At 31.1% G+C, this 16,543-nt stretch overlaps 1 protein-coding gene and 1 long non-coding RNA gene across 5 annotated transcripts; one reads left to right on the forward strand and one right to left on the reverse strand.

Annotated features, from left to right (window-relative positions):
- Positions 1-1,707: 1,707 nt before the first annotated feature.
- Positions 1,708-7,032, forward strand: LOC133670223 (uncharacterized). Of its 4 annotated transcripts, XM_062090740.1 has the most exons (8): positions 1,715-2,069; positions 2,322-2,414; positions 3,434-3,511; positions 3,635-3,710; positions 4,493-4,566; positions 4,684-4,754; positions 6,557-6,624; positions 6,737-7,032. In XM_062090740.1, the coding sequence occupies exons 2-7, from the start codon at positions 2,412-2,414 to the stop codon at positions 6,597-6,599; spliced, it is 345 nt and encodes a 114-aa protein (XP_061946724.1). In that variant the 5' UTR covers positions 1,715-2,069; positions 2,322-2,411; the 3' UTR covers positions 6,600-6,624; positions 6,737-7,032. The 4 variants fall into 4 exon arrangements, 3 of the variants coding, with proteins under 3 accessions (XP_061946723.1, XP_061946724.1, XP_061946722.1); XR_009834025.1 differs by lacking the exon at positions 2,322-2,414 and having other exon boundaries at positions 1,709-2,069; positions 6,552-6,624; XM_062090738.1 differs by lacking the exon at positions 2,322-2,414 and having other exon boundaries at positions 1,722-2,069.
- Positions 7,033-7,262: 230 nt separating this feature from the next.
- LOC133670224 (uncharacterized) lies at positions 7,263-9,129 on the reverse strand. The gene is made up of 2 exons (XR_009834026.1): positions 8,508-9,129; positions 7,263-7,804 (listed from the first exon to the last, which is right to left on the reverse strand). It is a non-coding gene; the product is annotated as an uncharacterized LOC133670224 (long non-coding RNA).
- Between the last annotated feature and the right edge of the window lie 7,414 nt (positions 9,130-16,543).

Raw genomic sequence — 16,543 nt, forward strand, 5'->3', positions numbered from 1 at the left:
TAACCCTTAGGTAAAGGATATTTGCGTCATTTTATTAATTTTTTAAAATATAATTAATGGGTTGGGATGGGGTCATTTAAGTATTTTAATAAATAAAAAAGAATTAAAAATATACGTTGTTGACTCGTCAGCATGTTAACCACTCTATCGTCTTAGAATGGTGCATATGGTTGATTTAGGAGGCCAAAATTGTCGTTTTGGGATTGCTTTTGATGCATCTCAGCATGTTCTCTATTAATAGCGACGTATGCATAGATAAGTTCGTTGATTTGTCGCCAATGATCATTTCTTTTTTCTTCTCATTTCTTTCCTCTCTCTTCCTTGGTCTTTGCACTTGCTCTTCAATTTTTCAAATCAGCCATTGAAATTCTCTTTCATTTTGATTTAGTCTATGTTCTTTTGGTTATTATTTGCTTTATTTTAAATAATTTATGAAATTCAAATTTTATTTCAATTTCATCCCCATTCAAGTTGTTGCTTTGTTAGATTTGGTTCCCATTTTTTAATAGCTATTTATAGAATCTGAGATAATTTTTATTTTTATTTTTAATTTCGCTCTTCATTTTTTTTTCTTATTAGATTTCATCATCATTCTTTTCATTGTTGTTTTTTTTCCTTGCAAAGTTTTTAAAATTGTTTATTTTACTCGATTTCATCCTTCAACTTTTAATTTGTTTGGATTTTAGTTTCTTGGTTAAGCCTGTGTTTAAGATTTCATGAGTTGTAATTTTTGAAAATTAACCCAGCTTTAAAGGGTTCGCTCGAGATTTTTTTTATTTAATAATTTTTAAAGCTAATGTTTTTTTTCAGTTTTATCCTTCAGTATTTATTTAATTGGAGATTGAACTATATTTTTATCCAACTTTCTATGTCCTTTGTTTTTTTTATTTGATTGGGTTCTCTCGTGTCTTTTTACTTATTGTTTTTTATTAATTTTATTTTTATAGATAGATTTTATTCTTGAATTAAATAGAATTAATTTGTTGAATATAGGTGGATGACCACTTCTAATTTTTGTTTTCTTTTCTGCGGCGTTGTTATAGCAAGCCATGCGACTTCTTTTAATGCTGTCATGCACTCTTTTGCAATGAGATTTGGATCGTCTCAGCAAGGTTTTTTTGGTATTGTCCACTGTGAAATGACAATGAGTCTTCAACAATCTTTTTTTTCTTTTCTTTCTAGGTATGATATTGGTGGCTTAATTGTTTTAGTTAATTATTGCCAGATATTTTTTGTACATATCGTCTTATATTGTTGCCTATGATTAAAATCATATTGTTACATTACTTGATTTTATTGAATCTAATGAAGTTAATGACTTGAACATTAAGTTTTTCTTGTTTCTTTTCAAATATTATCATTGTCTAAATATTTATGTTGTATGTTTTTTTAAAAAAACTAATAAACCTGCAACGTAACGCAAGCCACCTGTATAATCAAAATCTAATAAGAACATTCCAGTGGGACAATTTACAAAATAAGAATTATAGAAGGAAACCTATGCCAAATATGACAATAAATACTCCCTTGAACATCGGGGAAGGTCATAAAAACTTTTAAAATGAATCCTAATTAAAAGGGAGAGTATTAACCAAAGCATGTCTTTTCTAGCAATACCTATGTTTGTCCTAACAGTACCATGTTCGACATCCCCTTCAACGAGGTTAGTGGGAGCCTAAACCTTATTTCTCTTTTGGCCCTTTGACTCAACGTGCATGACACGTGCATCTGAGAGCAATAAAACGAGAAAAATAAAGGAGAGGTTATACCAAACAAAACTTGGAGATCCAATTACAATTTACAAATCCAAAGAACCTCTCCTTCCATTCCATTTCTTTCATTCTCTCTTTCAAAGGAATCCAAAATCCACCCCAAAATATATCCCCTATTCTTATTTTTATTCCAATTTTTCAAATATCCTCGTTCAATTTCATTACTTTTGAGAAGTTCCCATCAATATCCGTTTTTTTCTTTTTGGTTTTATGAGATGAAGTTTTATGCACAAATTTCTCTCCACAACAAACCCATCATCATAGCATATGGAAGACAATGAAAACACCACTCAGAAGGTGCTCGATTTTTATCCCATGTATCCCTTTTGGGGTTCAATTTAGTTTCTTTTAAGGCAATGGTTTCTGGGTTTCTTTTCTTTTGTGATGAGAAATGGTTGGGAAGGATACTAAATGAACTGGGTTCTTGATGATTCATTTTATGGTGCCCTAGAGGATTATTAGTATTCTTTGATGTATATGTGGATTCAGTTGCTCTTGTTTTATACCAAAAGGGAAGTTATTTTATTCTATTGTTGTTTTGTACTGCAGTTACTTGAAAGTTCTTGTCGAACTGAGTAAGCTTGTATTGGTCGTTAATGGGTAACGTTTAAGAAATGTAGGCTTCGTTTGATCACTGATATGGTAGGAAAGCAAAAGAATTCCCTACTTTTTGGCCATATGATTCTTCTTATCGTACTTGCTTAAATTTCCTCTTTTTGGTAATGCAGTTATGCTTGCTCTTAGAACAGAGGTATCAAACCATGACTAGTTTATTCTGTTACAAGGTTGTTCAATTGTAGCATAATTGACATCCTGCAATCTTAAATGCTCCTTCTGTTTTATTACTTATAACTTTCAAGTGAAACTTTACTACACCAATGTTTTTTTTTCTTCCTTAATCACTAGGTGATCATTAAATGTAACATATATTCAAACAACGAACTCTTAAGTTAAAAGGTTCAGGAATTTTTTTGTTTTTTCGAGGGGGGAGGGAGTTGGGGGACTGTTCAATGTCAGAATCATGTGACAAAAAACTGGATTTTCTATAGATCAACATATCCTCATCAACTTCCAGGTCTTGTTCAACTGTTGGTACCTTTCATCTGGTTTGGCAGGTGGGTGCTGCAGCTCCCTTTCAAACTGTATATGCATTTTGGTATATCGCATGACATCAAACTATTGGCAGGTGGTGGTCTATGAGTGTCATGGTCATATGATGACTAGAGAAATGCTACAGGATAAAGGGTTTCTTCTCTTACAAACATGCTACTGGATAAAGAGTTTCCTCTCTTATAAAGTTCTGCACTAGAAAGCTCTTTTGCAATAAATGATTATGAGAATGAAGTATATTAAAGAGTTAGAGAATGACGAAGAAAAAAATCTTGAATCTTTTTTGATCAAGCATATCCATACTTTCTTCCTTAAGTTGTGCTATCCTCTTGTTAGTTAAGTAGTGTAATGGAAACTATTTATATCATAATCCTGTTTTCTGGTGTCTGGTTCTATTTATTAGGGTTTCTTTTTCAGGGACCATTTAATGATGGTTTCGGGTGTTATGTCTGTAAACCTGTTATTTACAATGCTTTCCCATTGTGGAGATTTTAGTTTGCACGTCAAAGCTTTTTCTGTTTCATCTTATGAGAAAGACTTGCTCTGTATAGGATTACTACAAAATTTTGGAGGTTGATTATGATGCAACAGACGAGAAGATAAGATTAAATTACCGAATGCTTGCACTGGTTAGTGGTGCATCTGCTCTGAGCAGCTTCTTATGTGAGCTTTGCATTCTCGATTCAATAATATTTTTCTTCAACAACTTTGACATTGACTAAAAATTTCGTGATATTTTTGTTTGTTTATAGAAGTGGCATCCTGATAAGCACCTGGGTGATAGTGCAGTTACCGCCAAATTTCAAGATATCAATGAAGCTTATAAAGGTAACTCTCATGCATGCACACAAGCTCGAGTCCTTAATTTTGTGCAATGCATATTTTTTCTAGTGCATCAATTGGGGAAATATAGTTTGTCACTCTGGCCCAATTACTTTGTTTGCAGCTTTCAGAAATTAATGAATTGTTTTATTATAATTTTCTTGCAAAATGCATATAATATACAAGTAAAATTCAGATGAATCAAGGCAAGCTATTAATCTATATATAAATTGCAGTTGCTATGAGCTGACTTTTATTTAAGGGCCTTTGAAATACGTGTTGGAAAACTGAACACGTGAGTGGTGCTTAAAAAAAAAACAAGTATCATAGCAATAGATGTACCATATTTCGTGCACTTTTCAATAGACTATAATGCACACACATGTGCATCATAGAGAGAGAGAGAGAGGGAGAGAGAGTGATGTGCCTTCACACGCATACACACTATGTGTGTATATCCTCTCCTACTTCAGGGAGAGAAATGTGCACTCACACCCGGGGGTTTGCATACACACACTAATTTATGCATTTCTTACTTTGGATCTCCTCCTTCCCAAGGAAGCAGAGCTTGTTTCCTGTTACACAGGAAACTATGCAGAAAATAATTGACGTCCTATTTTCAAACCACATACCCCTTTTGGCTTAAACAAATCTATGAATTTGATAATTTCTCAAGTTAAATGCTATAGCAATAGATGATGCAGTAGCAATGTTCAAAGGTTCCACAGAGTGGTGTGTCTTCACTTTGATTACTTCTGCTTGTTTCATACTCATATTTTCTTCTGCAGTGTTGAGTGATCCAGCTAAACGATTTGATTATGATTTAACTGGAATACATGAGATTGATAAGTATACTGTGCGGGTAAGAATTCTTTGGTATCATCAATTCCAGATGGCAGAATTAATACTTGTCAGGTTGATTTCATCTTTGGGTATAATTTATTGATGCTCATCTGGATATTCTGTTACTGTAATGCAGGAATATCTTGCCAGATTTAAAGGAATGATACTTACGTGCAATGGGCTTGGTATCAGTAATACATCAACATGGTAATCTTCTAACAGCTTTCTGTAGTGAGATTTCCTTGGAAGAGTGCTTCATGTTAAATAATGTACTGGCCTTATGTTAGATGGCATGTTAATGGAGTTCTCATGTGGTGTTAAAGTGTAATTAGAAGGGTTGCCAATATGGTTTAGGGTGAAATCATTGGAATTGGAATTCTGCGGAATTTATAAAGCACTAATTTGTATATTGGCTTTAGAAATATTGTGGAGAAAATGGAAGTTTGGGTAATCTACTTATAGTATAGCAATGAAGGAGAACACAAATATAGGATAAATTGCTTGTATCTTCTCTTTTGGACCTCGATTTCAAAATGAAGTCTAGGATCTCCTTTTTCATCAACTTTCACAATTCAAGTTGGCAGTGGTGTCCAGGTTGTTTGCATTTGTTAACCAGGAAACAACCTAGATTTTCAATCAAGTTTGACAGACTGAATTATGCAAAATTGCCACCAAAGTTTCATTCAGTGGGCATTGGGCACTTACATGACATATTCTTTCTGTCCTGCTAATTAAAGCTTTCAGTGGGTTTGTGTGTTTTAGTTTGATGAAACATTTCAGGTTGGTTGGAATGGTTTGTGGTCTCAATGATGGGATCAGGAATAGACAGCTTAGGAAATGATGATCCAACTGATTACGTACTAAACTTATTTCAAAACCTCTAAGCATTTGTTGTAATTTGAAGAGAATGGTGGTCGAGAACAAACAAAGTGTAAGGGTTTATGGTGGAAATAAGGATGTGATTACTTGTTTGGTGGCGGGTTTTTCTTCAAAATACTTTTAGCTGTCACAGGGTTGAACAAATCCCTCTTAATTGGCGAGGAATCCTGTCATAAAGCAAGGTGGTGTAAAATCTCAAGAGTAAAAGGGGGCTTGACAGGAACTTGTACAAGCCAGCACAATAAACTTGTGATGGTCTGAAGGTCATTCATTATCTAAGATCAAGCAAAATTCAAGTTCAATGAACCTCCTTTTTGTTCTTTTTTTGATTTCATAAATGCAAGAATTTTTGACAATCGAAGAGCTGAATATATTTATTCTACTTTTTGATATGATGTTACTGGCAAAGAACCATCTCAACCCAAAAGTTTAAATTATTAGGTGAAACCTTAGAAATTGTTTTTTTATTATTTTCTAATATCCCTTTTAAGTGAAATCCTTTTAGGTTTGAAACTTGAATACACTCATGCTATCTTGTGCTGTTGTATGTTAATTTGAAGAAAGAATGAGGGTGATGAGATTCGAACCCGTGACTGTTTAGTTAGCAAGACATTGATACCATGTCAAAAACCATCTTAACCTAAAAGCGTAAAGTTGTTTGGTGAAGCTTCAAGAGAGGTTTATATTTTAATCTCTAATAGTTGCTAAACTTTTATAATTCTTCCTTATAATTGTTCGGTTATGACTTTGTTAAGCTGTCGTGGTATTGTGTGATTGTTGTGGTGATTGCTTCATGCTTGAGGCCTTGAAAATTCACAAGCAATTTTGAACTTAGGAGATACAGGCAATAGGATCAGGATCATAAAGTGTCTTCTATAAATATGAACTAAGAAGTGTCATGGAACTTTACATGTAGAAACCCATGGACTTTCATTTTGTCAGTGGTTTCCCTTGCAATATTTGAAAGCTATGAACTGAAATTGCATCAGTCTCCTTGTGCCATCTTAAGGATTCCATTCAACAAAGTTATCAATGCACCCGTGGCTGTATTTTGGTTGATATGATCCATCAATTGAACCAGTTATATTGTATTGCTTACATCATTAGTTACAATCTTGGTGATAGTGCAGGACCCAGCAACTGACTGAAACCAAAGACTTAGCAGAAAAATAGGGTGCGATTCCAGCCTTGAACCTATGTAAGCCGCCATATATAATGATCTGCTTGTTTTCCACCGATGATGGATATTAAGTGAACCTGAACCTATGCTTTGTTTTGTCTACTGAAATTTCTTTATGGATTTGAAACAGGGATGAAAGCATGGATACCATGGTGTGAAAACAACGTTGGAACAATCAAGTAATCTATAGATGCAGGTGGAGCTGTTTGCCATGTTCCATTACAGATGAAAATGTTAACAATCAAGAAGATGAACTCAATTGGATTCACATACACTGTTTTAGTTCAGTCTTCACAGGAAAACTTTGCATTCTTAGGTCAGATTGTTTTCATGGGAGCCCACAGTTCTTAGATGTAAAATGACGAAGATACAAGATCTTTAGCACCCATGGGTCATTCTTAATAACAAGATGATTGTTTTTACCAATGTTTCACAAAATAAACCTAATAGCTCTTATTTTCAAGCTGAGGGTGCAGCATTGTTTTGGACAGGAAGTGTATAAAGCTGATGCAAATGAGAGAAGTGTTTCTTTTTATAGGTGAAAATATAACTATTAAAATATAGCCTTAGTTTTTTTAAAAAAAATATTATTAATTGAATTTAAAAAATAATAATAAAATAGATAATGCATATTAACTAGCTCCACCTCAACCATATTGAAGCAACGAAATGTCAAAGTAACTTCCCTAGGTTAAAGCATTTGCAACAGAACATTAAACAATAGGATGAAGTACACACGCTTACTCATAAATTGTAATAAGAATCGGAGTACCTTTCTTAGGCACGCTAGTTTACAATCTTATGCACCACCACGGCAATGCCAGCAGAAGACAGCATTTCTCCGAACGGAGCATGCTGCGTCTGTTTCAGAATGGTCAACTTCTTCGTGTGCCATAGCATGTTTTTGCTGCGATAGCAAACGTAGCCCAACTCACATAACGTACAGTAGTTTACGAGTCAATATGCTCACATTAACCCATAAATGGTAATTGTACAAGGTTTTCTGTGGTGGATCTTTATTCAAAATTATTTTTGTCTAAAGATTCTTTTGCATTAATAACATGACACGTTTTGCACTGTCCTGCTGAAACATAGAGTGCACCTGACGTTCCAAAAAAAAAAAAACAAAGAACAGAAACATAGTGCTCCTTACCAAGTCACGAGTCAGATACTCTCACAGTGACTTTGCCCCTTCACCCTGTATTCCATTACCACCATGCATCAAAATCAACAAGTTTGTATCAGTAAAAAAAGAAAATCGATAGCAAGAAAATCCTATATCATTAAAAAAAGTGAGTTTCCCATTTCAGGCTCTGCAGAGCATCCCCTAGTTTGTTCAAAATTAACAACTATGACTACTAGTTTTCAAGTCAATAGCTAATATAAGGAAACACCACTGAGTACTTTTTCAGCACTCTCATTTTCAAAATGCCAAAGATCTACGCCAATATTCACTTGCATTTAATTAATGCTCTCGTTCTTGTTGGGTGACCAAATTGAAATAGACTGTCCAAACTTGTGTTTTCCACTGCTTATAAGTTGATAGTAATTGCATTAACGATTGAAAACTCTCTTTCTTATGTTCATGCATGCGCCATGGATCAAAACATTAGTAATAATGATAATGAGATATCTCTTAAAAGCATCGAGATATCACTCTAGGGTAATTTATCTCTTCATAATACAGAACATTCATTGTATAATGGTTGTCATGATGTAAACGATCTATGACTTCTGGGTAACTTTGTCTGACAATTTTATCATTTACTCAAACCAAAGTCAATAATTCCTCCATGCTAGCTTCTAAACTACAAATGAATCATAAAAATTGATACAAATGGGACTTTCATTTAGTATTAGCAATAGAACATTAAACACATAGGCAGAACTTGACAGCTTACTTGTAGTTAGAAATCTCAGTACACTAGTTTACAGTCTCATGGCCCAGTGATGTTATGTAGCAGCTACATTGCCAATAGAAGACACAACATTTCTCCGTACAGGGCGGGTTGCTTTCTTCACATAAGAAGAATTCCATTCCCCACCATCCTGAGCATAGTAATCCATGGAATACTCCCCACCATAATCTTCCTCCAAACCCTTTGCATCTCCATTGTCACACCCACAACAAGATCCGTCTTTTTTCCCACCAAACTGTTCTCCAGCAACCAGCCAAATCCCCAAGCGCAGTTTCCGCATCAAAAGGCGTCAACAATGGCTTCTCAGTCAATAGAAAGAATAGGACAAGCAATTTGAATTCAAGTATCAACCGAATCCTCAAAAAATGAAATCCTAAACGCACTAATACATCAAAACAACCGTATAATCAAAACCTTTCTCCCTCATCTTCCTTTTCAACCTCTCCAATATCCTCGGATTCCCTTGCCTTCCTATTGTCCTCAGAAAAAACCCTCAATATCTCGCTTATGATCATACTCCTCCAAAAACAACTCCATAAATATGGGTCATACCTAAATGACTTAATCCCTGGATTCGCCATCATAAATGTTTCTAAAGACTCATTTGTTGGAAAATAAATTTTGTTTGAAAATAAATTTTAGAAAAGTAAATTAATTTTTTATATTTAGTAGTGTAATGAAAAATAAGTTGAAAAACTATTTTCAGTGTTTGGTTATGTTATAAAAAATAAGCTGAAAAATAACTTATTAATGTTTTATTTTTCTCAGGTTTATTAAAATAATAAGGAATAAATTTTACAAATTAAAAGGTTGAACGAGAATGAAATTGAAAAAAATATATAATTTCATAAATTATCTCAAATAAAATAAATAATAATTAAAATAATAGAGATCAAATCTAAAAAAATAAAAAAAAAAGATAAAGAAATTAAAATAATAATAATTAACATTTCATAAATTTTTTCAAATAAAATAAGTAACAATCAAAAGAATTAGGACCAAATTTGATAGATAAAAATTTCAATTAAAAAAATGATAAGAAAAAGCAAACAATAATTATAAAAATAAGGACCAAAGTTAATATAAAAATTAAATTTTAAGAGATAAAATTGAAAAATAAATATTCAAAACAAAATATATATAGCAATTAAAAGTTTGAGGATCAAATTTGATATAATCAGCAAATAATGACATTTCTAAATTTTTCACAACTTCCGGAAAGTGTTTTCCGTCCAAATTTTTCAGGAAAACACTTTCATGGAAACTAAGACAAATTTTTCTTTAACTGGAAAGTGTTTTCTGTTGACCAACTTTTCTAATGGCAAATAAACACATAAAAGTTTGGAAAGTGGTTTCCCGGAAACCACTTTCCAAAAAACAAACACAGCCAAAAGGAAAAACACTTTCCTGGAAACCAAGCCAAATTTTTCTTTGACTGGAAAATATTTTCTGTTGACTGGAAAGTGTTTTCCTTTGACTGGAAAGTATTTTCCGTTAATCGGAAAGTGTTTTCTGTTGACCACCTTTTCTAATGACAAACAAACACAGGAAAGTTTAGAAAGTGACTTCCCAAAAACTACTTTCTGGGAAACAAACATGTCCTAAATGAAACGCTACAAATACCAAAACCAAATTCCCAACAACATTTTTAAACATATTGGATGCCAAAACCTCTCCGAACGATAAGGGTTTCGATTGCGGGATCAAAACAACCAGATCATTACTCTCAAATTCAGGTTTGGCTTCCCTAATCGCCGAAGTAAAGTGAATGGTGTCCGCGAGTACAGTATTTCCTTGGGGCTCCCAAAATTGAGGTTTACGGTGTTGATCGATTTTAATTTCACATGTTGTTTGTTTGGAACATGTGAATTTATAAACTTAAATTAATTTTTTATATTTGGGGATATTGATTTAAGTTTTATATATATATATATATGCAAAATGTAATTGAGATTTGCTCAAATAATTTCAATTAAAATTTTATTTATTTATAATATTTAAAAAATATTCTTTTTCAATATAAAATATAAAATTACTTGATTAAACACAACCTAAAAAAGTTAAATCAAGTAGAAAAGAAGATCACCTCATGATCAAATAGCAAACTCTTTCACATTATCTTTGAATAATCAATTTTTATTTCTAAATACAATCTAAATAACTCTATTTATATTAGGTAAAACTTCTTAAAAAAAAATTAAAAAAGTAACAAAAAAATTCTAAATCAAATAGAAAAAATAATCCTAGGAAAATATTGCAAATCTCAAACAGTAACATTCAAGCTTTATCATAAAGCTTTTCTAATGTTTGATCACTATGAAATTTTAACTCTGTAGGAAACAAGGTCTTTAAAATCTTCTTATAAAATCTTAGCTTGATCTAACAGTCGGACCAAAACTTACACATTAGAAAAATAAGCTCAAACTACATGTAAATAGAAAAACAAGTTGAATTCACAATTCTTGTTGGAAATAAGGCTTAAGTATCTTGAATTAGATTATTGAATGTCTCTTTAATATCTTTTTAGTTTTTGATCTTGTAAAAGACTTAATTGACCAATATAATTGATCATGTGGTGTTGTTTGATGATTCTTATCATTTTCTCTCTTCTCAAAGGATTCGACCATGAATCATATCACCTTACTTAAATGTTAACTCACTTTTTTGGAGGATATAATTAAAAGGTGTAAAAGATGTTAGTAATAAACTTCACACGCTCCTCATGTTTTTGCTTTCAAAGATATGTCACTCCACTCGTGTTTCACTGTTAACTTGACTTTTCTCGATATTATTATCATGTCCTTTTGCTTTTTACCATTCTTAACTCCCCCTTTGATTTTTTATTAAACTAAACAAAAATCTATCAAAAAATTTCAATGTGTAAAGTTCAACCAACGAATGAAAAAAGACAAGGCAATCAAGAGAACAAAAATGAATTCAAGAATAAATCAACGAAACCCAAAATCAAAGCTGAAATAAACCTAAATTCAACATAAGATAACTCAATAAAATTTATTTTTATATGAGATTTTGCCAAGGCTACCTATTTTAACAAAACAGATTTTAATCAACTTGATTTTGTGATTTGATTTTTTCTCTTTTGTAAATATATATTTTAGTAGAATACTAAACTAATATATGACTATTTCTTTTTTCTTTTTTACCAATGAAATCCAAAACTAAAAAAACTAGGAAAGCTCAAATCAAGAACATAAAGAAACTAGAATTAGAGTAAAGACAAAATAAAAAAACCTAACAATGAAAAACAAGACTTAAGACACGAAGTAAACTGGGTTTAAAGATAAATAGATGAAACTTGATTTTAGAGTTAAGCTCTTATACTAACTGATGCGTACTCGAAAAATAAGAACCATAGAACTCATAATCAAAATTGAACACAACCCAAGAAAGCTAGAATCAAGTTGGAAAAAGCTTGATTCAATGATTACCTAAACCAAAGAACCATAGTTATTGGATGAAAACTCTGACCTATTGATTGTAACGATCAAGAATCGAAGGTATAAAATTGAAAACCTAAAACCGTTGATGATAATGAATCAAGAACCAAATGTATAAGGTTGAAAACCTTGACCCATTGATTATAACAAACCAAGAACTGAAGGTATAAGGATGCACGACACGAAGACGTAATCTTTGATAAGTTTTGAAAGTTCCATGAAGAACTAAAAGTAAGAAAAAACTCATATGCAAGTTTTATTTTTGAATAGTCAATCCATATTTCTAAATACAAGCTGAATAACCTTATTTATACTAGGTAAAACATCATAAATAAGGTTGTAAAAATAACAAAACAAATAGAAAAAATAATCCTAAATTAACTAGGAAAAATATTGTAAATTGCAAATAGTAACATCCGAGCTTTATCACAAAGTCTTTCCAATGTCCAATCACTATAAAATTTTAACCTTATAGTAAATAAGGTCTTTATAATCTTCCAATAAAAGTTTATTCTGATCCAACAGTCGAATAAAAAATTATGTCTATTAACATAAAACTACATATTAGGAAAATAAGCTCAATCTACATTCATGTAAAGTCCTAATAAATCACAAATAATATAATTGAGAAACATGATGAAAATTTGATAGAAAAGACTTGATAAGGAAAAATATTGAATAAAATATTAGGATACTTTAAAAGTTAACCTAAAGATGTTGATAGTTGAAGCATAAAACTATAAACCCTTGATCTAAACTCGATAAATATGAATTTAATAGGGAAAATATTAATTGAAAAATGATAAAATAGAGAGAACCATTATTGGGGGAATTGGAATGAACACTCTTAGGTGATTAATTTAAATGTCGAGTGAGATAAAAAAATAAATTGATACATAAAATATTAAATAATGATAAATTGTGTAAATTTTCTAATTGGGCAAGATAATTATTGGAAGGAATGAATTTTGCAATCTTGAGTGATATCATTTCAAAAATAAAAGGAAATTTAAAATAAGTTATTGCATTACCCTTACGTGAGAAAAGTTAAACGCCGATACAAATTTATGCTTAACCGTGTTTTAGGGTTGGAAAGAGGGGTAAGGACTCTGAGGGAAATGTTATGATAATCATAAATAAGAATCTCCAATGAATTATTATAAGACCTGCGATGATTTAAGTAAAATACCTAGTATGTAAAGTTTGAGTTTTTGGCGTAAAATTATCAATTGTATAGTTTTACGGTATGAAGCATATTTTTCATTCCGACTGTTGGATCAAGATGAAATTTTATGAGGGATCTTCTGACATATATATTTTTTTATCTTGGTTTAAAATTCTAAGATAATTAAAGCTCGATAAAGTCCTTAAGATAAATTGCCAGTACGAGGTTAGTGCATAAAAAACAGGAAGATAAATTGTGGTGTCACCAAACAAGGCTTAAGGGAGAATATAATTACATGGGGACAAAACACACTTGATCTCTTTTACAGAATGTGTTGTCTAAAAGAGCCCTCTAGGCCATTACCTCCGTCGTTTTCTCTTGATCAAAACCACTTACATCTCCTTACAAGAGGAGCTTTGAGTGAGTTTGTGTGTAGGTGAGAAGAAAAAAGCTACACCAAGAGATATTGAGAGAGGGATGGATGGTTTCGTTGAGTGAAAAAGATAGGAGGTGAGGCAAATGATTCTTAAGGAGAGTAAAAAAGAGGAGGAAGAAGAAGAAATTAAAGAGAAAATGGAAGTAGAACAAGCACTTTTGCAAAGCTCATCACACCATCTTCCATTGTCTGATCAATCCAATTTTTGGATTTAGTGTTCTACTCAAGCTCGTCTATAATTAGATTGTTGGGTATTCCAATATCAAATTTTGTTTGAGTTACAATAGCAAGGTGAAACTGTATAAAGTTGGGATTTCTTGTTTAAAAGCAATCAACTTAAACATTGTGTTTTTCCTTCATCTATTGTTGGATTGCTACAACATTTTTAATAGAGGTTCATAAGATGAGGTTATTACTTATGAATGGTAGAAATTTGAAATAAAGCCATCAAGAAGAAATTGTTTACTTTTAATAATAAGGGTCTAGAAAACCCTGATTTCCAAATTAGTCTGGTATAAAGGAAATCATGTCTAATTTAACCATTGGATCATTTTTATTTTGAGATATGTTTCAATACTCCGAGTTATATATTCTGACTATTGGGTTTGAACATATAATCTATAGTTAATTATTTATTGTCTTTTGAATCTGCTGCTAATATATGCAAAATTTAAGAAACTTGATTGATTAAATGTTTGATGTAATTGAAACTGTGTGGGTGTTAAGGTTTGAATAGATGTGTGATAATGGAAGCTTAATTGAACAAATATGTTCAGTAATGATGGAAAGACATTTTATGATTTAAAATGAGGATGGTCGAGTTGATAATGTGTGTACCCTGTGTAAAAGAAGAGATGACTGTGATGTATGGTAAGAAGAAACCTTGTAACTTGAACAAACTTGATGTATAAGGTTAATTGTAAGCTGTGAAGATGTGAATAAGGTAAAATACATGTAGTAATTGAAATAGAAGTGAGGTTTCAAAACTGAAATTTTAAATTAATGAGATGAACCCTTGCATAAATGGAATGCTTTTCAAACAGTTGATCAAAAGACCCATCATCATATTCATCAACCATGTCATCGACGAACTGATGATCACTTTGACTGCTACAACCGCACATTACCATCTTTATGGATATATTTTTTTCTTTCCTCTTCTACTTTAGATAAAATTGGCTAGAGATCGAGTGCTCAAAAAAACTGAATAAAATTAACTTGTTCGGGTATTAGCTATCTACGTTGTCTATATATATATATATATATATATATGGAAGAGAGAGCAGCGTGCATGCAAATCCTTGTACTGTCTCAACTTAATGAATTAGCTAGGTTTTGACAATCCTTTTCGTAATAGGAAGACTTCATTACTTATTGTTTGTGTTTCTAATTCTAATCCGACTGCCACTAGAGAAAGAACTCGCCTATTTTTTCTTACAGTTTCTTGACTCCCAAGTTTATCAAATTATACTGAAGGGCATAGTTGATATATACTACTGTGCACTTAATGGGGTGGTAGTTTTTTTCGCATTTAGATTATTTAAATTTTCTTGATATTTTTCATAAAAGTACTAATTTGAGGAAATTCAAAGTTGATGACTATCCTGAATTAATTTTTTTTATTTCAGATTTTCATAAACTGTGATTTTTTCTAAAAATGACTAAATTTTATTAAAATTTTTGAAAAATATAAACTAAGAGAATCTATAAGGTAATTTTTTTAACCAACCTTTTGTATTTTTTTTTAATTTCTTAAACATCTTAATTTTTTATTTTGTTTTCTAAAAATTGTTTTTTGTTTTTTTTAAAAAACTTTTACGACTGCATATTGTTTCTATTTCTTAACATTATTTTTTTTAAGAAGCAATGATTTTTTAATCCCTTAAATATTTTCAAAATCTTTTAGTTTTTGAAAGGTATTAATTTTGTTATTTATTCAACCCTTTGAAAATAAATTGATTGGTAATCATCATAAATTTAATACAATTTAGCCCAATTGGATTAAATTAATTAAATTTTGGTAACATTGAATAAAATTTGACCATAGTTTTTTAAAATTGTTTATTCATCATTTGATACAAAAATAGGGGCAACTTTTGGGAAAGGATTTTTCATAATTTGCAGCCAACATAATTAATATTTAGAGTTTCAGCAGCACAAAAAATACAATTATTTTGTACCATCTTCATTAATTTGTAAATTAACCTTCCAAGCACAAATTTATCAACATTTTAAACGTCTCTGTCAAATATAAAGTCCAATGCTAGGAAAATAAATCATGAGCCAAAAAATGCAATTGAACAATGAACAACTGTGTTTTTTTTTAAAAAAAAAAACACAATAAACTTCTTGAAACGTAAACTCACAAGAAATTAGCAAATAAAAATTATTGCGAAACAACAAAATTCAAGATAATAAAGAAACAATATGGCTAATTTAATTGGAAATTGAACCTAGCAACTATTGGAGTAATAATTAAATATATATTGATATATATATATTGAATATATATTGATAATTTTTGTTATATACACAAACCTTTTAGAGGATGAGTTGTGTTCTTACCATCATTTAAAAAAAAAAAATTGTCTTTGCTTATCATCTCATTCTTGGAGAGATTTGGGTAATTTTTTTATAGCTCTCTATAGAATATGAAGACATCTTAAAAGAATTCCAAAACTCAAAAAAGTTATTTTGATATCACAACAAATGAGTTTTTATCTCATGAGAATTGAAAAAAAGAGAAGATTCAATGTAGATGAAGAAAAAAGGCTCATGCATGCTATTTTATAAAGAAGAGAGAACAAAGTTTTCTTTTTGAGAAAAGAAAGAGATAAAGGTTGTTAAATATGTTTTTTTTTAACATAATTAGGTTTTACTATATCATTGTTTCGCGTTGCGTTGTGGGTCGGGTCAATTATTTTTGTAACATAAAAAAATATAAAGGTTGCTAACGTGT

Source organism: Populus nigra, chromosome 12 (genome assembly GCF_951802175.1).
Source record: "Populus nigra chromosome 12, ddPopNigr1.1, whole genome shotgun sequence".
In the NCBI taxonomy this organism is placed as follows: Eukaryota; Viridiplantae; Streptophyta; class Magnoliopsida; order Malpighiales; family Salicaceae; genus Populus; species Populus nigra.